We start from the raw sequence: 23,183 nt of genomic DNA on the forward strand, positions 1-23,183 counted from the left end.
CTAACTGAGAATCTATTAAAAACATCCATTGCCTTGGCCTCCAAAGCCTTCTGTGTGTGAGTTACCGAGCTGGTGTTCTGCCCAGCAACACTAGACAGATAATTAATCTTGCACAAACCAAGACATATCAACATCATGTGAACAAGATTAATTGCTGCTGTGACTTTACTGCTGACTGTTATTAATATGGATAGTTGCTGTCTACTGTTTTTAAAGTTGTGTGTGAATAGGTAACTTCTTAATATGTGGGACACAAAACGCTGGAGTAACTCAGCGGGACAGGCAGCATCTCTGGAGGGAAGGGATGGGTGACGTTTCCGGTCGAGTTTACATGCATATTTTTACATTCTCTTTAAAATCCACTGCTCATCACAATGCAGATTTTATAAAACTTTACTGTTTGAATTTATTATAAAAAGTCTGATGATGCATCTCGACCCAAAACGTCATCTGTCCATTCCCTCCCCAGATGGAGTCAGAGAGTGATACAGCATGAAAACTGGTCCCTCATCCTAACTTGTCCATGCCGACCATCTAATCCCATTTACCCACGTTTGGTCCATATCTGTCCAAGTGTATTTTAAATGCTGCCTGGTCCCTCCAGGACTAAGTTCATAAATTCTAGGAGCCGAATTAGGCCACTCGGCCCATCAAGTCTATCCGCCTTTCGATCCTAACTGATCTATCTCTCGCTCCTAACTCCATTCTCCTGCCTTCTCCCCATAACCCCTAATCAAGACTACTGTTGTGAATTCAGTCTGAAGAAGGGTCTCGACCCGAAACGTCACCCATACCTTCTCTCCGGAGATGCTGCCGGTCCCGCTGAGTTACTCCAGCATTTTGTCTACCAATCAAGACTATGTTTTGCTCACTATTTTCAGCATCTGCAATTTTATGCAGTGTTTATTGTTCAAGTTATCGAGATTCAGTGTTGAAGGTGAGGCAGAATGTAATGTGCTGCCTAATGTGGGCAGGCTCTGTACTCACAGACCTCCTTGTGTGCTCTCCACACTCCCACCACTCATACCTCGGCCCCTTTGCTCTCGTTGCTAATAGGCTTCATGTGCGGCACGCTGATGTTTGACAAGGATGGGGTGAGTGCAGCAGTGGTGGTGGCCGAGATGGCGGCGTATCTGGAGACCAGAAACCTCACCATAGTCCAGCAGTTGAATAACATTTACAGAACGTGAGTAATGCCAACTAGGTATCGAAGTGGGGCTCAGCTACTTGTTTAGTTTAGAGATCCAGCGCGGACAGAGGCTCTTCGGCCCACCGAGTCCACGCCGACCAGTGATCGTCAATTCACACACTAGTTTAGAGATACAGTGCCCGGTCACACACTAGTTTAGTTTAGAGATACAACGGGGGAAACAGGCCCTTCGGCCCACTGAGTCCGCACCGACCAGCGATTGCCCGTTCACACAGTAGTTTAGTTTAGAGATACAGCGCGAAGACAGGCCCTTCGGCCCACCAAGTCCGTGCCGACCAGCGATCGCCCGTTCACACACTAGTTTAGTTTAGAGATACAACGCGGACAGAGGCTCTTCAGCCAACCGAATCCGTGCCGACCAGCGACCGCCCGATCACAAACACTATCCTGCACACACTAGGGAAATTTACAATTTTTCTTTACCAAAGCCAATTAATCTACAAACCTGTACATCTTTGGAGTGTGGGAGTAAACCCGAGCACCTGGAGAAAACCCATGTGGGTCACGGTGGGAATGACAAACTCTGTACAGACAGCACCTGGAGTCAGGATCGAACCCGGGTCTCTGGCACTGTAACGATACGATAGAACTTTATTCATCCCAGGAGGGAAATTGATCTGCCAACATCCTTAAAAACACAAAATACATAAAACACAAAATACATGAAACATGAAATTAAAGTGATGAATGGAAAGGATTGGGGGATGTGCAAAGATTGGGGAGAGAAGGGGGAGTCAGTCTCAGTTTACCCCACGACAGAAGGCGGTGGGGTTGTACAGGTTGATAGCCACAGGGAAGAAGGATCTCCTGTGGCGTTCTGTGCTGCATCTTGGTGGAACCAGTCTGTTGCTGAAGGTGCTCCTCAGGTTGACCAGTGTGTTGACCATGGAGGGGGTGAGCTGTATTGTCCAGGATGCCCCGCAGTTCGAGAAGCATCCTCCCCTCCAAGAGCAACCTCCCGTGAATCCAACTCCGCCCCCAGGACAGAGCCGGCCTTCCTGATGAGTTTGTTGATCCTGTTGGCGTCCGCGCCCTTTGCCCTGGTGCCCCGGCACACGGCAGTGAAGAAGGTAAGGCAGCAACTCTACCTCTGTGCCGCCGTGCAGTTTGTGTTTCCTGCCGTTATATCTTCAGACCTCTGATCACAGGTCATTTTCTCTGTTGCATTAAACTGTGCGTTAGAAATGCTGACGTTTATTGTCCAGTGGGTGGCACATTGGGGCAGTGGGTAGAGTTGCTGCCTCACAGCGCCAGGGACCCGGTTTCGTTCCTGACGTCGGGTGCTGTCGGTGTGGAGTTTGCATGTTTTTCCTGGGACCACGTGGGGTTTCCTCCGGGTGCTCCGGTTTCCTCCCACGTCCCAAAGACCTGCGTTCATTGTAAAATTGCCCCCATAGTGTTTAGTGAGTGGATGCGAAAGTGAGATAATGTAGAAGGAGGGTGAGTGATGGTCGGCGTGGGCCAAACAGCCTGTTTCCATGCTATACCTCTAAACTAAACTAAACACTTTGTTTTACAAGCTATCCAAGCAAATCAGATAATACTGTACAGAAACACAATCAAATCAAACTCAAGGACAATGGATAGAACAAAAGGGAAGATACAAAGTACAGAATATATTAGTGTTTGACAATAGGTGCAGGAGGAGGCCATTCGGCCCTTCAAGCCAGCACCGCCATTCAATGTGATCATGGCTGATCATCCCCAATCAGTACCCCGTTCCTGCCTTCTCCACTTATACCCTGACCCCTGCATTCTCATAGCATCCTCCTCACAGTTCACACTGCCACCCAGCTTTGTGGCATCTGCAAATTTGTACATCAAGCGAACACTACCAGACTCAGGAACAGCTTCTTCCCCTCTGCAATCAGGCTTCTGAACGGTCCTTCCATGAGCTAGGGTACTGTCCGATTCACCTCTACCCCGTTGCGGACATTAGACTTTGTCTCTGGAACTAATGCGCTACAATGCTGAGAACTATATTCTGCACTCTGTATCTTGCCCTTTGCTCCACCTGTTGTACTTGAGTTGGACGTGATTGCATTTATGTGTGGTATTATCTAATCTAGCATGCAGAACAATACTATTCACTGTACCTCAAAACACGTGGCATTAATAAACTTCAATCTAAGTTTTGGCCGCCTCTCGAAATGCATGGAAACTAATAACTGGACATTGGTTTTCACCGTCTGTGTGTTTAGGTATGGTCATCACATCTCCAGAACCTCTTACTTTAAATGCTACGACCCTGCTACAATTAAGAAAATCTTTGAACGGCTCCGGAACTATGAGACGGAAAGTCAGTACCCTTGCTCCTGTGGCTCATTTGAAATTTTGCACATCAGGGATGTAACCACTGGATTTGACAGCAGCCAACCCAATAATAAGTCGGTAAGCTTAAATCGTTTTTCATATCTCACCCCCTGGTCTATTTCTATGCAGCAATCTTACCATCATTGGTTTTGCAAGCGGCGTTATTTAGAATGCTAGATAACTATGAAGGATGGCCACAGCGGCGCAGCGGTAGAGTTGCTGCCTTACAGCGCTTGCAGCGCCGGAGACCCGGGTTCCATCCCGACTACGGGCGCTGTCTGTAGGGAGTTTGTACGTTCTCCCCGTGACCCGCATGGGTTTTCCCCGAGATCTTCGGTTTCCTCCCACACTCCAAAGAAGTACAGGTTGTAGATTAATTGGCTTGGTATAAATATAAATTGTCCCTAGTGGGTGTAGGATTGTGTTAGTGTGCGGGGATCGCTGGTCGGTGCGGACTCGGTGGGCCGAAGGGCCTGTTTCCGCGCTGTATCTCTAAACTAAACCAAACTAGACTCTGAAAGCCCAAGATCAAGGACCAGTCTCACCCCGTCCACACCCTCGTCTCCCCCTGATCACTCCCTTTTCTCCCCTCTCCCATCGGGCAAGAGGTACAGAAGTGTGAAAACGAACAAACACCTCCAGATTCAGGGACAGTTCCTTTCCACCTGTTATCAGGTAACTGAACCATCTTCTCACCGACAAGAGAGCGGTCCTGACCTCCCATCTACCTCATTGGTGACCCTGGGACTATCTTTAATGGGACTTTATTGGACTTTATTCCCTTTACCACGTATCTGTACATTGTGGACGACATATATTGTATTTCTGCTGACTGGGTAGCACGCAACAGAAAAACACGTGACAATAATAAACTAAACTGAACTAATCATATTGAGGTCAGTAAGTCATACAACATGGGAAAAGGCCCTTCAGCCCAACCTGCCCATGTTGGCCCAGCTAGTCCTATTTGCCTGCATTTGATCCATACCACTGCAAACCGTAGCGGTATGGATCGAAGAGTCTAGGGCTAGAGGTCATAGCCTCAGAATTAAAGGACATTCTTTTAGCAAGGAAATGAGGAGACATTTCTTTAGTCAGAGGGTAGTGAATCTGTGGAATTCTTTGCCACAGAAGGCTGTGGAGGCCAAGTCAGTGGATATGTTTAAGGCAGAGACAGATAGATTCTTGATTAGTACGGGTGTCAGAGGTTATGGGGAGAAGGCAGGAGAATGGGGTTCGGAGGGAGAGATAGATCGACCATGATTGAATGGCGGAGTAGACTTCATGGGCCAAATGGCCTAATTCTACTACTATCACTTATGACCTTATGACCAAACTGGTAAACAAGAGATCCTGAGTTCGTATCTCAGGATCTCCCTACAAGACAGAATATTTTGGCATTGAGAGGGTGGAGTCAGAGTCGAAGGTGGACACAAAAAGCTGGAGTAACTCAGTGGGATAGGCAGCATCTCTGGAGAGAAGGGTCTCGACCTGAAACATCCCCCATTCCTTCTCTCCAGTGATGCTGCATTGTTCCCATGCTGACCCTACTTCCTTTGATGCCATTAACTGCTGAAAATGTATTGCCTTGTCTATTTCATTTCCACAATCACATACTACCTCCCTTTTCTTTTCCACACCTCTCCTAGGATCGCAGTGGTGTATATACCTGGGAGAGCATTGCATGCAGTTCCCTCTCACTGTCTGTTTGTGGTGAACACTCACTCGCTCTGTGAAGCCAACTGCCCCCCGGATCCACACACGTGGGTGGACCCTTGCTTCCTCCCTCCCCCCTGCCACCCTGCCTCCCTTCTGCACCCTTCTGCAGTTGTACAGAGCCCTAGTGAGACCACACCTGGAGTATTATGTGCAGTTTTGGTCCCCTAATTTAGGAAGGACATTCTTGCTATTGAGGGAGTGCAGCATAGGTTTACAAGGTTAATTCCCGGGATGGCGGGACTGTCATATGCTGAGAGAATGGAGCGGCTGGGCTTGTACACTCTGGAGTTTGGAAGGATGAGAGGTGATCTCATTGAAACATATAAGATTGTTAAGGACACACTAGAGGCAGGAAACATGTTCCCGATGTTGGGGGAGTCCAGAACCAGGGGCCACAGTTTAAGAATAAGGAGTAAGCCATTTAGAACGGAGACGAGGAAACACTTTTTCTCACAGAGAGTTGTGAGTCTGTGGAATTCTCTGCCTCAGAGGGCGGTGGAGGCAGGTTCTCTGGATGCTTTCAAAATAACGGAGCCAGGGGATATGGGGAGAAGCCAGGAACTGATTGGGGATTATCAGCAATGATCACATTGAATGGCGGGGCTGGCTCGAAGGGCCAAATGGCCTGCTCCTGCACCTATTGTCTATTGCCTATTGCCCCTACACTGCTCCCCCCCCCCCCCCTCCCTCTCCCTCCTTCCCACGTTGCTCACAGCTGCAAGAATGTTCCCAACATCGGCACCTCACACTCACACCTCAACTCGTTCTCTGTCTCGTGCACGATTCTCACACCCCGAGTCTTCGGATCACGCCGCACGCACATGCAGCATTCAGTGACATGAAGAAGGCTGCGTCAGAAAGAGGTGGCTTGCTGCTGCAAATAGGTGTCTGGTTCACACTGTTTGATGCCTGGAAGGATTTTGGGCCCAGAAGATTGGAATCACACAGAAAGCCCATCAATGCCTCTTCTTCCATATTTTGGGTCCATCACAGAGACCTACAGCATGGAAACAGGCCCTTCGGCCCAACTTGCCCGCACCGGCCAACATGTCCCATCTACACTAGTTCCACCTACTTGCGTTTGGTCCAAATCACTCCAAACCTGTCCTATCCATCTAACTGTTTCTTAAACATTGGGATAGTCCCAGCCTCAATTACCTCCTCTGGCAGCTTGTTCCATACACCCACCACATTTTGCATAAAAAGGTTACCCCTCAGATTCCTATTAAATCTTTTCCCCTTCACCTTAAACCTATATCCTCTGGTCTTCGATTCATCTATTCTGGGCAAGAGACTCTGTGCATCTACCCGATCTATTCCTCTCATGATTTTATACACCTCAATTAGATCACCCCTCATCCTCCCCTCCAAGGAATAGATACCCAGCCTGCTCAACCTCTCCCTATAGTTCAGACCCTCTAGTCCTGGCAACATCCTCGTAGATCTTCTCTGAAACCTTTCCAGCTTGACAATATCTTTCCAATAACATTGTGCCTAGAACTGAACACAATATTCTAAATGCGGTCTCACCAACGTCTTATACAACTGGAACATGACCTCCCAACTTCTATATTCAATACTCTGACTGATGGCCAATGTACCAAAAGTTGCCTGCGACGTGAGCTTCAAGGAACCATGCACCTGCACTCCTAGATCCCTCTGCTCTACCATTCACTGTGTAGGTCCTGCCCATGTTATTCCCAAAATGCATCATATCACACTTCTCTGTATTAAATTCCATCCACCTGGCCAATCGATCCAGATCCTGCTGCAATCGTTCACAACCATCTTCACTATCTGCAAAACTACTCACTTTTGTATCATCTGCCAACTTGCTAATCTTGCCCTGTATGTTCTCATCCAAATCATTGATGTAGATGACAAACAGTAATGGGTCCAGCACCGAACCCTGAGGCACACCACTAGTCACATGCCTCCAGTCCGAGAAGCAACCTTCCACCATCACCCTCTGCTTCCTTCCATGGAGCCAATTTGCTATCCATTCAGCTATCTCTCCTTGGATCCCTTGCGATCTAACCTTCTAGAGCAGCTTACAATGTGAAACTTTGTTGAATGCTTTGTTGAAATCCATATATACACATCTACAGCTCTGCCCTCATCAGCCTCATGTTTGGCACAAACAGGCCTCTGTTTCCATGTTGTATGATTCTGACTCTCAATCCTTCTCAGTTTATTGTAAAAAAGAACTTGCCCTGTACCTCCTTTAAACCTTGGCCCGCTCACCTTAGAGCAACAGAAGAGAACTAAAAGGGCAATACAGGGAGAAAATATGAAGTACGAAGGTAAGATAGCCAAGAATACTAAGGAGGTGCAGGCTAGTAAAAGCTTCTTTAGGTATGTGAAGAGGAATAAATTAGTTAAGACAAATGTGGGCCCCTTGAAGACAGAAACAGGTGAATTTATTATCGGGAACAAGGAAATGGCAGACGAGTTGAACAGGTACTTTGGTTCTGTCTTCACTAAGGGGTACACAAACAATCTCCCTGATGTAATAGGGGACAGAGGACTTAGGGTGACGGAGGAGCTGAAAGAAATTCATAATTGGGGAGGAAATGATGTTGGATAGACTGATGGGACTGAAGGATGATAAATCCCCAGGGCCTGATGGTCTGCATCCCAGGGTACTCAAGGAGCTGGCTCTAGAAATCGTGGACGCATTGGTCATCATTTTCCAATGTTCTATAGATTCTGGATCAGTTCCTGTGGATTGGAGGGTAGCTAATGTTATCCTACTTTTTGAGAAAGGAGGGAGAGAGAAAACAGGGAATTATAGACCAATTAGCCTGACATCGGTGGTGGGGAAGTGGCTGGAGTCAATTATAAAAGATGAAATAGCAGCACATTTGGATAGCAGTAACAGGATCGGTCCGAGTCCGCATGGATTTACGAAGGGGAAATCATGCTTGACTAATCTTCTGGAATTTTTTGAGGATGTAACCAGTAAAATGGACAAGGGAGAGCCAGTGGATGTAGTGTACCTGGACTTTCAGAAATCATTTGATAAAATCCCACATAGGAGATTAGTGGGCAAAATTAGAGCACATGGTATTGGGGATAGGGTACTGACATGGATAAACTGGTTGGCAGACAGGAAACAAAGAGTAGGGATTAATGGGTCGCTTTCAGAATGGCAGGCAGTGACTAGTTGGGTGCTGGGACTGCAGCTATTTACAATATACATTAATGATTTAGATGTAGGGATTAAAAATAACATCAGCAAATTTGCAGATTTCACAAAGCTGGGTGGCAGTGTGAGCTGCAAAGAGGATGCTATAAGGATGCAGGGTGACTTGGCCAGGTTGGGTGAGTGGGCAGATGCATGGCAGATGTAGTTTAATGTGGATAAATGTGAGGTTATCCACTTTGGTGGCAAGAACAGGAAGACAGATTATTATCTAAATGGTGTCAAGTTAGGAAAAGGTGAAGTACAACGAGATCTGGTTGTCCTTGTACTTCAGTCACTGAAAGTAAGCATGCAGGTACAGCAAGCAGTGAAGAAAGCTAATGGCATGTTGGCCTTCATAACAAGAGGAGTTGAGTCTAGGAGCAAAGAGGTCCTTCTGCAGTTGTATAGGGCCCTAGTGAGACCACACCTGGAGTATTGTGTGCTGTTTTGTCTCCAAATTTGGGGAAGGACATTCTTGCTATTGAGGGAGTGCAGCGTAGGTTTACAAGGTTAATTCCTGGGATGGCGGGACTGTCATATGCTGAGAGAATGGAGCAACTGGACATATACACTGGAAGGATGAGAGGGGATCTTATTGAAACATATAAGATAATCAGCCATGATCACAATAAATTAAACTAAACCAATATGTAGAAACAGAGAACTGCAGATGCTGGTATGTATCAAAGATAGGCACAAAGTGCTGGGATAATTTAACGGATCAATAGACAATAAGTGGAATAGACAATAGGCCGAATGGCCTACTCCTGCACCTATTGTCTATTGACCCGCTAAATTACTCCAGCACTTCGTGTCTAACTTTAATATATATCAGCATCTGCAGTTCTTTGTTTCTACATGCTGGTTTAGTTTAGTTTATTGTCACATGTACCAATGTACAGTGAAAAGCCTTTTTGTTGCGTGCTATCCAGTCAGTGGAAAGACCACACATGATCATCTTAAGGCTCTCGACCCGAAACGTCACCCATTCCTTCTCTCCAGTGATGCAGCCTGTCCCACTGTGTCTATCTTCAGTTTAAACCAGCATCTGCTGTTCCTTCCTACTGCTAAATGATTAAAGTCAAGTCGTCCACATTGTACAAATACAGGATAAAGGGAATAATGTTTAGGGTAACGCTTTGATTCATCCACCCCGGGCAAAAAGGTTGTGACTGTCTCCCCTATCTATGTGAAGGAAGGAATTGCAGATGCTGGTTTAAACCGAAGAAAGACACAAAAACCTGGAGTAACTCAGCGGAACAGGCAGCATCTCTACAGAGAAAGAATGGGTGACGTTTCGGATTGAGACCCTTCTTCCCCAATCTTTTTTTAGCTTTTTGTTTAGTTTAGAGATACAGTGCGGGAATAGGCCCTTTCAGCCCACCGGGTCTGCGCCAACCAGCGATCCCCGCACACTAACACTATCCTTCACCCACTAGGGACAATTTTTACATTTACCAAGCCAATTAACCTACAAACCTGTATGTCTTTGGAGTTTGGGAGGAAACTGAAGATCTCTGAGAAAACCCACGCAGGTCACGGGGAAACCGTATAAACTCCGTACAGACAGCGCCCGTAGTCAGGATCGAACCCTGGTCTCCGGCGCTGCTTTCGCTGTAAAGCAGCAACTCTACCGCTGCGCCACCGTATGATGTTGTGCTAGAGCCAGTTGCCCCGGCTGTAATTGATCCCTTTCCCCACTAGGTGCTGCCGGTGAGCAGGAGCAGCCAGATGATCACCTTCACCTTCCTCAACGGGTGTGTGTCCACACTGAGAGCCAGCGGCACTGAGCCCAAGATCAAATACTACGCCGAGTTCTGCGCCCCGCCAGGTCAGAGGTCAGTGCCACCACCGATCGGTTGCTTGCGTGGATTGTGTGTGAAGGAACTGCAGATACTGCCCCTGGAGAGAAGGAACGGGTGACGTTTCGGGTCGGGACCCTTCTGCAGATACCCATGTGTAGTCTTTACACTGACTGGACAGGAAAGGTGTTGTCAAGCTTGAAAGGGTTCAGAAAAGATATACGAGGATGTTGCCAGGACTAGAGGGTGTGAGCTATAGGGAGAGGTTGAGTAGGCTGGGTCTCTATTCCATGGAGCGCCGGAGGATGAGGGGAGATCTTATAGTGTACAAAATCATGAGAGGAATAGATTGGGTAGATGCACATGAGAGGAATAGATTGGGTAGAGTCTTTTACCCAGAGTAGGGGAATCGAGGAACAGAGAACATAGGTTTAAGATGAAGGGGAAAAGATTTAATAGGAATCCGAAGGGTAACTATTTCACACGGAGGGTGGTGGGTGTATGGAACAAACTGCCAGAGGAGGTAGTTGAGGCTGGGACTATCCCATCGTTTAAGAAATAGTTAGACAGGTACATGGATAGGACAGGTTTGGAGGGATATGGTCCAAATGTGGGCAGGTGGGTCTAGTGTTGCTGGGACATGCTGGTCGGTGTGGGCAAGTTCGGTCGAAGGGCCTGTTCCCACGCTGTATCTCCCTGTGACCGTCCCCACTATATCATCTCACCCCTCCCAGTCAGAATTGCACTCGCTTCCTCTGGCAGCTCGTTCCAGACATGGACCACCCTCTCAGTGAAAAGGTTGCCTCGCAATGCCGTGCTTAAACCATTTCCTTCCCACTTTAAGCCTGTGCCTTATAGTTTTAGAGATACAGCGCAGAAACAGGCCCTTCGGCCCACCGAGTCCACGCCAACCAGCGATCCCCGCATATTAACACTATCCTACACACACTAGGGACAATTTACGTTTATACAAGGCCAAATAACGTACATACCTGTACGTCTTTGGAGTGTGGGAGGAAACTGAAGATCTCGGATAAAACCCACGCGGTCACGGGGAGAACGTACAAACTCCGTACAGACGGCACCTGTAGTCGGGATGGAACCCGGGTCTCTGGTGCTGCAAGGCAGCAGCTCTACCCGCTGCGCCACCGTGTCTCCATCCCATAGTTTGGGAGACCTCCCAAGTGATCACAGGGAGAACGTACAAAATGCGCAGGACCGCTCTCTAGTTGGTGATAGGATGGTTCAGTTGCCTGACAACAGGCTGTGGAAAAAGACTGAGTGTTCACTTTAACTCTGCATATTTTATGTACGGTACGCAATACAAAAGAATTTCATGGTGACATGTCACATGATAATAGTGTCATTCATTTAATTATTCATTCATAAAATCCTAAAAATTCAAAAAATCCTAGCCTATCCAACCTCTTCCTACAGCTCTGACAATAGACAACAGGTGCAGGAGTAGGCCATTCGGCCCTTTGAGCCAGCACCACCATTCAATGTGATCATGGCTGATCATCCCCAATCAGTGCCCCGTTCCTGCCTTCTCCCCATATCCCCTGACTCCACTATCTTTAAGAGCCCTATCTAGTTCTCTCTTGAAATTATCCAGAGAACCGGCCTCCACCATGGCAGAGAATTCCACAGACTCACAACTCTCTGGGTGAAAAAGTGTTTCCTCGTCTCCGTTCTAAATGGCTTGCCCCTTATTCTTAAACTGGGGCCCTGGTTCTGGACTGCCCCAACATCGGGAACATGTTTCCTGCCTCCAGCGTGTCCAAACCCTTAGCAATCTTATATGTTTCAATGAGATCCTCTCTCATCCTTCTCACCTCCAGAGTGTACAAGCCCAACTGCTCCATTTTCTCAGCACATGACAGTTGCAGCATCCCGGAACTGGCAAACAGCAAACAATGGCCTGTTTCCTTTATTATCGTCACTTTTTTGTATATCTTTCATTCATTGTTCTTTATCTCAATAGACAATAGGTGCACACAGCACACAGCATTGGGGGTTCAGTATTGATGTGGATAGAGAACTGGCTGACAAACAGGAAGCAAAGAGTAGGAGTAAACGGGTCCTTTTCACAATGCAGTGACTAGTGGGGTAACGCAAGGCTCAGTGCTGGGACCCCAGCTATTTACAATATATATTAATGATCTGGATGAGGGAATTGAAGGCAATATCTCCCAAGTTTGCGGATGACACTAAGCTGGGGGGCAGTGTTAGCTGTGAGGAGGATGCTAGGAGACTGCAAGGTGACTTGGATAGGCTGGGTGAGTGGGCAAATGTTTGGCAGATGCAGTATAATGTGGATAAATGTGAGGTTATCCATTTTGGTGGCAAAAACAGGAAAGCAGACTATTATCTAAATGGTGGCAGATTAGGAAAGGGGGAGATGCAGCGAGACCTGGGTGTCATGGTACACCAGTCATTGAAAGTAGGCATGCAGGTGCAGCAGGCAGTGAAGAAAGCGAATGGTATGTTAGCTTTCATAGCAAAAGGATTTGAGTATAGGAGCAGGGAGGTTCTACTGCAGTTGTACAGGGTCTTGGTGAGACCACACCTGGAGTATTGCGTACAGTTTTGGTCTCCAAATCTGAGGAAAGACATTATTGCCATAGAGGGAGTGCAGAGAAGGTTCACCAGACTGATTCCTGAGATGTCAGGACTGTCTTATGAAGAAAGACTGGATAGACTTGGTTTATACTCTCTAGAATTTAGGAGATTGAGAGGGGATCTTATAGAAACTTACAAAATTCTTAAGGAGTTGGACAGGCTAGATGCAGGAAGATTGTTCCCGATGTTAGGGAAGCCCAGGACAAGGGGTCACAGCTTAAGGTTAAGGGGGAAATCCTTTAAAACCGAGATGAGAAAAACCTTTTTCACACAGAGAGTGGTGAATCTCCGGAACTCTCTGCCACAGAGGGTAGTTGAGACCAGTTCATTGACTATATTTAAGAGGGAGTTAGATGTGGCCCTTGTGGCTAAGGGGATCAGAGGGTATGGAGAGAAGGCAGGTACGGGATACTAAGTTGGATGATCAGCCATGATCATATTGAATGGCGGTACAGGCTCGAAGGGCCGAATGGCCTACTCCTGCACCTAATTTCTATGTTTCTATGTGCAGGAGTAGGCCATTCAGCCCTTCAAGCCAGCACCGCCATTCAATATGATCATGGCTGATCATCCACAATTAGTACCCCATTCCTGCCTTCTCCCCATATCCCTTGATTCCTTTAGCCCGAAGAGCTAAATCTAACTCTCTCCTGAATACATCCAGTGAACCGGCCTCCACTGCCTTATTTGGTAGAGAATTCCACAGATTCACAACTCTCTCGGGGAAAGTGTTTCCTCGACTTGCAGACAAATGGCTTCTCTCCTTTCTATCCAGTGACACGGCCCACCTGGAGGAAGAGCTGAACAAATTGATCGATGCGCTGGTCAAACACTTCCTCGAGCCGGAGAAGAACGGCCTGATCGCCCGCGTTTAAAGATGCTCCTGCCGTAACCAGAGCGTGTGTGGCGTTGGAGCGAGAGAGAGAGTGAGAGAGCGAGAGAGAGAGAGAGAGAGCGCGCGAGAGAGAGAGAGAGAGAGAGAGAGCGAGAGAGAGCCTGTGGGGAATGCCAGCAGACCTGTGTGCTCTGAAGCAGAGATGAAGAGGGCGATACACTGCCGATGCTGTGTGCGTGTCAGCTCTGTCCCCAGGGTGAGGAGGGTGAACAATGAGCCCGGCTTTAATCCAGAGTAGATGTATGGCCCGTTTGCTAGGAAGTTCTTGTCACTCGCTCCCTGCCTCTGGTGTCTCCTACTGCGGTGCGGGACATTTATTCACTGGATCCTGCTGCATTTGTCTGATGTAAACACCTCTGCAAACAGAATCCTCCCGTGCTGCAGGCTAATGTTGGAGGCACGGGGAACTGCAGGTGCTGGAATATCTTGCATAGAACGCAAAGTGCTGGCGTTAGCTTAGCGGGTCAGGCAGCATCTGTGGAGGACAGGGTTAGGTGACACTGGGGGTCTTCAGATGCGAAAGGGTCCCGGAGGTGAAACATGGCCCATTCTTGTCCTCCATGGATTCTGCCTGAGCCACTGAGTTACTCCCAACGCATTGCGTTCCCATCAGTGTTCTGTGTTGTGGGGACTTGGTCAGCACGTGCCAGGGACCTGTCCGGGGCTGTACAGGTGTGCTGGTATGCAAGAGTACAGATGTGCAGGCATACAGATGTGCAAGTGTACAGATGTGCAGGCGCGCAGGCATACAGGTATGCAGGCATACAGGTTTGGTTTCTCCTCCCTCTCTGCTCAAATATTTCCTGCACATTAACACCCAGGGATGCTGCTCAACACGCCGAGTTTCTCCAGCCGTTTGTTTGTTGCCCTGCATGCCAGTTTTTGTGGAGTCTTTTGGCGTAACTGAATGGGGGTGGAGAGAGACTCGCGGCGAAACAACTCGCCAGCCCTCCCCAACTGCAGAGGTCACAGGCCCAGCCTCTTGTCACCTTAGACAGACACGAAATGCTGGAGTAACTCAGCGGGATAGGCAGCATCTGCGGAAAGAAGGAATGAGTGACACTTCGGGTCGAGACCCTTCTTCAGTCTGAAGACATCTCAGTCCTTCTCTCCAGAGATGCTGCCTGTCCTGCTGTGTTCCTCTAGCATTTTGTGTCTGTCTATGGTTTAAACCAGCATCTGCAGTTCCTGGCTCCCGTTCATCCCACTGCTACAGACGGGCTTCTGTGCAAGGGTAGTGGTGATGGTGGGAGTGATGGAACCCTCCAGCCAGTCGCTCTGGCATATACACAGTCGGCCCTCTCGCCCCTTGGATCACCAAAGATCGCCCAGACAGGCGTTACACTTTACCGATGCTCTGCCATCGACCTGTGGCGGCAGTGTGGAGACAGGGAGCCAGGGGCTTGTGTGCGTGCGTGACCTGTGCTAGAGTGATCCATGCACAGGTGTGTGTTTGCCTGTCTGAATGAGCGTGTGTGAGAGAGCATGCACCTGTGTGTGTGTGTGTGTGTGTGTGTGTGTTTGAACGCACATCTGTGTGTTAGAGTGTGTGCACGCGTGTGTGTGCGCACTAGTGTTTGTGTACAAGCTTGTTTGTGTGCACACGCTTGTGTGCGAGCACTACTTCAAGTATTATTGCTGGCAGGAGTGACTGCAGCAGAGACCGGTGAAGACTCTGACAACGACCCTGCATTGTCTTGTCCCTGTCTGATCATTTGAGGCTGAAGCATTTTGCCAAAGGTTTAAGAGGATATATTTAGTGTATTTATTGCATTTGGATAAACTGTAAGTCTTAATTTGCACTTGAAAACTTTTATTTTAGTATCTGCAGAACTGAGATGTGATTATTTTGTGCTTTAATTCAGTAAACTATAGTCTCCTTTATTTATGAAGAGAGCAGCATTGCTGTGGTCTGGGCAGTGGTGACTCTGGATCCTAGTCTGTGCTGTATGAGCTGACTGCAGCCAGTTTAGCTGCGGCAATCTAGCTGATGAAAGGTCTTCGTTTCCCTCCAGATGCTGACTGACCCGTAAGTATTTCCGGAATTTTCTTTTGTGTTTTTAGCTCAGATATCCATAGTATTATGAAGAAGATAGACACAAAATGCTGGAGTAACTCAGCGGGCCAGGCAACATCTCTGGAGAGAAGGAACGGGTGATGTTTCGGGTCGAGACCCTTCTTCAGACTGAGCTCAAGCAGACGCAATGTGTAGGAAGGAACTGCAGATGCTGGTTTACACCGAAGATAGTCACAAAATATTAGAGTAACTCAGCGGGACAGGCGGCATCTCTGGAGAGAAGGAATGGGTGACGTCTCTGAAGAATGGTCTCCACCCAAAATGTCACCCATCTCTTCTCTGCAGAGATGCTGCCTGTCCCGTTGAGTTACTCCAGCACTTTGTGTCGGTGTAAACCAGCATCTGCAGTTCTTTCCTACACATTAATTCTCTTCCCCCTCACCAATCCCAGGAATTATTCCTCTTTTCCATTATTCCCAGGAATCAACGTTCTCCCTTACCATCCCCAGAACTCAGAACCCCTTTGAACCAAATGTGTTGGGAAAGGAACTGCAGACGCCGGTTTAAACAAGCCAAAGACAGACACAAAATGCTGCCGTAACTCAGCGGGACAAGCAACATATCTGGAGAGAGGAATGGGTGATGTTTCATGTCGAGATCCTTCTAGAAGAGGGTCTCAGTCGGAAGAAGGGTCTCGAACTAAAAAGGTCGCCCATTCCTTGCTGTCTGTCCCACTGAGTTACTCCAGCATTTTGTGTCTATCCAGGATCTATCACTTTGCCAGCACCAACAGTGCTCCCCAGTTCCCTAAAATCCATCCATCCCGTGTGAGAGGCCTTCAGTCCTTCATCGGTGCCTGGGGTTCTGGACAGATCATGTGATAGGAGTGGAATTATGCCATTCGGCCCATCAAGTCTACTCCGCCATACAATCATGGCTGATCCTCCTAACCCCATTCTCCTGCCTTCTCTCCATAACCTCTGGCACCCGTACTAATCAAGAATCTATCTATCTCTGCATTGAAAATATCCACTGACTTGGCCTCCACAGCCGTCTGTGGCAAAGAATTCCACAGATTCACCACCCGGTGAGTAAAGAAATTCCTCCTCATCTCATTTCCTGACAGTTGTGACTCCTCCCACAAACGTGGCCCAAAGCTTTGTTGGCATCTTCAGGACTGTTTCATCACTGGTCCAACCGGGGCAAGGTTACTTTTAACAAGCTGTGTACCGCATGTTAAAAATAACGCCACGCTAAAAGTTAGATGGTCGAAATGGGATTCATCCCTCACCAAAACAATCACTGAACCAGGGTCATTTTTAATTTGGCACATCCTGACCCTGTGTGTTGTAGAATATGGTCACAAAATGCTGGAGTAACTCAGCGGGGCAGGCAGACACCATCTCTGGAGAAGATGTATAGGTGACTTTTCTGGTCAGGACCCTTCTCCAGAGATGCTGACTGGCCCGCTGAGTTAGTCCAGTACTTTGGTCCGGTTTATCTTTGGTATAAACCAGCATCTGCAGTTTGTTGCTCCTACCAGCGTGTTGTGTGTTCCTGCCCTTCACTCCAAGAGCATCCTCAATGGCAGCAACATGCACTCGTTCATCGGTCAACCTACATTTCAGACTCTCTCTGCTGGTGGAATCCTCCACGTTAACGCCGGCATATTCCAACAAGAGAAGCAAGCCCTCGCTCCCCAGTCGAAACCCCTTCAACTGCCATGCGATTGTGATGTGAATTTGTACGCCCCATTTTTGGCACAGCTTGTCCTCCCCATCACCCCTTGAGTATTACCTTCTACAGGGAAATATAACAAAACATTTTCACAGAATTCATCATTTATTGAGTTTTAACTAAGTACTTTTGCAATTTAAAAAAAAAAAACAACGAGTGTATGAAAGCAAGGAAGTTGAAACCTCCCACAAACATCATCAGCATCTGGTGGGCTTCAGCCTGAGCCTCTAGAGATTCACAAGTCTTTGATTCCCCCCCCCCCCCCCCCCCCCCCCCCCCCCCCCCATGCCCATCCAAGGTCTACTCCGCCATGCCTCAGGGGCAAGAGTTTCTCATTCAACATTATTAATTTTCCAATTCCCAACGTCATTAATAACAGAGGTCTTATCTTTGGATAAAATCTGAAGAAGGGTCTCGACCCGAAATGTCGCCTATTCCCTTCGCTCCATAGATGCTGCCTCACCCGCTGAGTTTCTCCAGCATTTTTGTCCACCTTCTTATCTTTGGACATCAGTAGAAAACCCGCTGTGTTGCTCAGCAGTGATTTCCAATCCTGGTTCTATGAATTGGGGCTAGGAGGGGGAGGGGGGGACTTCATTCAGTCTGCACCCAGATCTGTGAGTTGAAATAGTTTTGGTTCAGGAAGTGGAGACTTTTCATTTAAGTTTGATGTCTTTTTGCTATTTATTTTCTTGGGGTTTGAGTTGACTGCTTACTAAGTCCACAGACTCTCTCAGCACAGACTTCCAGAGTTCCATGCCATGTTTCGTCTGTTACTTTTTTTTAAAATTCAAAATGTATTTTCATAGTAATTTATTTGAGAACTTTAAATAGAGGGAGAAGCAATAATATTGAAGTATTTGGATGCCTTGCACTTTGTGAAATGCCGATTAACTCATTTGTTCTGTAACACACCGGGTTGTGTGAAAGGTGTTCTCATCGTCGACCAAGCCTGCTGGAGATTGTGCAGCGCCTCTGGCTTGTTTAAGTTGCTGGAAAAAATCGAAGGTAGACTAAAATGCTGGAGTAACTCCGCGGGTGAGGCAGCATCTACGGAGCGTAGATGCTGCCTCACCCGCTGAGTTTCTCCAGCATTTTTGTCTACCTCTGGCTTGTTGGTGCATTGGCAAAGACAAACACTGTGTAAATGCTGCTTACTTTGTTGCCCTTGCTGCTGCGATCCAATCAACTTCATCACCGCGTATTGGAGTCAGGAAGGGGGCCGGCGGTGAATTGGGAACGTCCGACTCCGGTTCACCTGTCCACGTTCGGATTCAAGGGCGTGGAATCGCTGGGAAGCGTTCACCTTTGCAAATCCGCAGCCACCCACGAGAAACGGATGCTGAACGTCGACAGGGCGGCATTGTGCGAGCTGGAGCCGCTGCCTGGAAGTCGGCTTTGCACCACCCGACATCAGCTGCTGCCGCAGCACCCGGAGCGGACTGGAGCTGAGGTGTCTGTGTGAGACAGTTGAACTGTGCAACCTCTGCTGGGGTTCCCGTGCATCTGGCTCTGACAGTGTTATTGCCTCATGGCTTCTGCCCCTTGACCGTGAGCTTTTGTGATGATTTTCTCCTCTTCCCACACTACCCTCACCTCCAGGGCTAATATTTCAAGAGCCACACAGGAGAGTGGGGTCGATGCAAACTGAACTATGTCCATTAGGTTTTAATTTTGTTGTGCGCCTGCATTTGCAGCTACATCAATGTGGCGCCTGAGATATGGAAAGAGTTTGCAATGTATCTGTGGTGATGAAGCCCCCTCCATCTTTCCCTTCCCCCCGTCCACCTCTCTTCCCTCCTCTGGCTTCACAATATCCACCTGTTCTATCCATGTCACACCTTTTTGCATTTGCATTTCTGGCCTTTCTCCAACCATCTGACAATCAACTCCCCCCCCCCCCACTCATCACCTGTATCCACCTATCACTCGCCAGGGTTTATCCTGCCTCTCCACTCTTCCAGCTTTCTTACCCCAGACTGCAATCAGTCTGAAGAAGGGTCCCGACCCAAAACATCACCTTTCCATCTTCTCCAAAGATGCTGCCCGACCAGCTAAGTTACTCCAGCACTCTGTGTCATATTCTTGTGTAAGCCAGCATCTGCAGTAGTTTGTGTCTCCCACAGCTTCCATCCTGACCTCTCCCACACTTGGCCCCTTTCTACCCACACGTTCACTCTCTCTAGAAATCAGCGTGCTTTACAATCGAGGCTTGCTGCACCATCCCGTTCCCATCTGGCCTTCCCTTCTGTTGTCCAACCTCCGTTGTCCAATCCCACAGATTGTTGATCCTGCCACTTCCTGTTTCCTTTTGACCTCGGCAGTGACCTGTGTTGTTCTATTACAAAGATTAATGTTTTTTTGGGGGGGGCTCTATGAATATGAACATTCAAATTATTAAATCGGTGGATTTAAAATGTTCGTTCTCGTGCCAAGAGAGGGGACGGTCTCTCGATAAGCTGTATTTCTTGTGTTCAGTGTTGGTATATTTATTTATGAATTAAAGTCTATATTAAAAAAAAGTGACGTCTGACTTTGGCTTTACGAGGATGTTGCCAGGACTAGAGGGTGTGAGCTACAAGGAGAGGTTGAGTAGGCTGGGACTCTATTCCATGGAGCACAAGAGGATGAGGGGTAATCTAAAAGAGGTGTATAAAATCATGAGAGGAATAGATCAGATAGATGTACAGAGTCTCTTGCCTAGAGTATGTGAATCGAGGACCAGAGGACATAGGTTCAAGGTGAAGGGGAAAGGGTTTAATAAGAATCTGAGGGGTAACTTTTTCACACAGAGGGAGGTGGGTGTCATGAGCTGCCAAAGGAGGTAGTTGAGGCTAGGACTATCCCAACTTTTAAGAAACAGTGGATAGAACAGGTTTGGAGGGATATGGACCAAGTGCAGGCAGGTGGGACTAGTGTTGGCCAGTATAGGCAAGTTGGGCCGAAGGGCCTGTTTATACGCTGTATCACTATCTCTCTCTGACTATTGCTGTGTCCACATCATGTGTTATCTTGCGATCAAGGGCGGCACGGTGGCGCAGTGGTAGAGTTGCTGCCTTACAGTGCTTGCAACGCCAGAGACCCGGGTTCGATTCCGACTACGGGTGCTGTGTGTCCGGAGTTTGTACATTCTCTCCATAACTACGTGGGTTTTCTCTGAGATTTCCTCCCACACTCTAAAAACACACAGGTTTGTAGGTTAATTGGCTTGGTATGAATGGATAAATTGTTCATAGTCTGTGTAAGATAGTGTTAATGTGCGTGGATCGCTGGTCGGTGGGCCGAAGGGCCCGTTTCCGCGCTGTTTCTCTAAACTGAACTGAATATTAATACGATATCTTTTCTGCCCCAGAACTGTGAATGGCCAGGTGCATGAGAGATGGAATATATTATAGCCATACTGTACGGAAACAGGCCCTTCGGCCCAACTCGTTTGTGGTCCATATCCCTCTAAACCTTTCCTATCCTTAAGCCTGTCCACGTGTCTTTTGAAAGTTGTGATAGTACCTGCCTCAGCTACCTCCTCAGGCAGCTCGTTCCATATACCCACCACCCTCTGTGTGAAAAAGTTGCCCATCAGATTCCTAATAAATGGCTTAGTGAAAGTAAAAGCAGTGAAAGCAGACTATTATCTAAATGGTGGCCGATTGGGAAAGGGGGAGATGCAGCGAGACCTGGGTGTCATGGTACACCAGTCATTGAAGGTAGGCATGCAGGTGCAGCAGGCAGTAAAGAAAGCGAATGGTATGTTAGCTTTCATTGCAAAAGGATTTGAGTATAGGAGCAGGGAGGTTCTACTGCAGTTGTACAGGGTCTTGGTGTGACCACACCTGGAGTATTGCGTACAGTTTTGGTCTCCAAATCTGAGGAAGGACATTATTGCCATAGAGGGAGTGCAGAGACGGTTCACCAGACTGATTCCTGGGATGTCAGGACTGTCTTATGAAGAAAGACTGGATAGACTTGGTTTATACTCTCTAGAATTTAGGAGATTGAGAGGGGATCTTATAGAAACTTACAAAATTCTTAAGGGGTTGGACAGGCTAGATGCAGGAAGATTGTTCCCGATGTTGGGGAAGTCCAGGACAAGGGGTCACAGCTTAAGGATAAGGGGGAAATCCTTTAAAACCGAGATGAGAAGAACTTTTTTCACACAGAGAGTGGTGAATCTCTGGAACTCTCTGCCACAGAGGGTAGTTGAGGCCAGTTCATTGGCTATATTTAAGAGGGAGTTAGATGTGGCCCTTGTGGCTAAGGGGATCAGGGGGTATGGAGAGAAGGCAGGTACGGGACTCTGAGTTGGATGATCAGCCATGATCATATTGAATGGCGGTGCAGGCTCGAAGGGCCGAATGGCCTACTCCTGCACCTAATTTCTATGTTTCTATGCTTGGTATAAAATGTAAAATTGTCCCTCGTGTGTGTTGGGCAGTGTTATTTTGCAAGGATCGCTGGTCACTGCGGACTCGGTGGGTCGAAGGGCCTGAGGGGCAATCTGGGCCGAATGGTCTGTTTCCTTCCTATATGACTGTGCTGAGGATGCCAAATAATTTATTATTGTTGCGTGCACCGAGATACAATGAGAAGCTTTGTTAAAGGCAGCGGCTCGGAGGCGCAGCGGTAGAGTTCAATCCGGGTTCGATCCCGACTATGGGTGCCATCTGTACGGAGTTTGTACCTTCTCCCCGTGACCTGCGTGGGTCTTCTCCGAGATCTTCTGTTTCTTCCCGCACACCAATGACGCGCAGGTTTGTAGGTTAATTGGCTTGGTATAAATGTAAAAAATCTATTTCTAGTGGGTGTAAGATTGTGTTAATGTGCGGGGATCGCTGGTCGGCGCGGACTCGATGGGCCAATGGGCCTGTTTCCGCGCTGTATCTAAAGTAAACTAAACTAAAAATGCCCCCTTCCACCCTGTCCATCTATGTTGTCACATGGTCTTTATTGACCATTGAATTCTCCAATTTTAGGTAACCTCTAACTTCTCCCCACCTTTCTCCATCGTCACTCCCTTTCTTTCCCTCAAACCCTAACCACTCCCCTGTTACCCAACGGGACGCACCTATTTCTCCCCTCCACCTACATTACTTCCTCTGGCTCCATAATTCACAACTTTAGTTTAGAAATACCGCGTGGAAACAGGCCCTTCGGCCCACCGGGTCCGCGCCGACCAATGATCCCTGCACATTAACACTATCCTACACCCACTAGGGATAATCTTTTAACATTTACCAATCCAATTAACCTACAAACCTGCGCGTCATTGGTGTGCGGGAAGAAACAGAAGATCTTGGAGAAGACCAACGCAGGTCACGGGGAGAAGGTACAAATTCCGTACAGGTGGCGCCCATAGTCGGGACCGAACCCGGGTCTCCGGCGCTGCATTCGCTGCAAGACAGCAACTCTACCGCTGCACCACCGTGACCGCCCAACTCTTCAATCCTTTTGTCTTACATCAGTTTCAGTTCAGTTTAGTTCACTGTCACGTGTACCAAGGTGCAGTGAAAAGCTTTTGCTTTTAAAGACAATGCATGATTACAATCCAGCCATTTACAGTGTATAGATACATGATAAGGGAATAACGTTTAGTGCAAGGTAAAGCCAGCAAAGTCCAATCAAGGAAAGTCAGGGGGTCATAAAAGAGGTTGGGCGTAGTTCAGCACTGCTCTATGGCTGTGGTA

At 47.8% G+C, this 23,183-nt stretch overlaps 1 protein-coding gene across 2 annotated transcripts in view; it reads left to right on the forward strand.

Moving 5' to 3' along the window:
* The window catches only part of pgm2l1 (phosphoglucomutase 2-like 1), a 97,537-nt gene extending 77,254 nt beyond the window's left edge, over positions 1-20,283 (forward strand). Inside the window, exons 11-15 of one of the 2 annotated variants that reach the window (XR_008723667.1) lie at positions 1,057-1,186; positions 3,412-3,601; positions 10,134-10,267; positions 13,629-15,777; positions 18,717-20,283. Coding sequence is in view for 1 of the 2 variants with exons in the window: in XM_055637422.1 (XP_055493397.1) it covers positions 1,057-1,186; positions 3,412-3,601; positions 10,134-10,267; positions 13,629-13,728 (554 nt within the window). In the remaining variant the exon portion in view is untranslated. Of the gene's footprint in view, positions 1-1,056; positions 1,187-3,411; positions 3,602-10,133; positions 10,268-13,628; positions 17,717-18,716 lie in introns of those variants that run through there. The other variant, XM_055637422.1, reaches the window with a different exon arrangement.
* Positions 20,284-23,183: the final 2,900 nt, after the last annotated feature.

The sequence above is a fragment of the Leucoraja erinacea genome, chromosome 6 (assembly GCF_028641065.1).
Source record: "Leucoraja erinacea ecotype New England chromosome 6, Leri_hhj_1, whole genome shotgun sequence".
Classification (NCBI taxonomy): Eukaryota; Metazoa; Chordata; class Chondrichthyes; order Rajiformes; family Rajidae; genus Leucoraja; species Leucoraja erinaceus.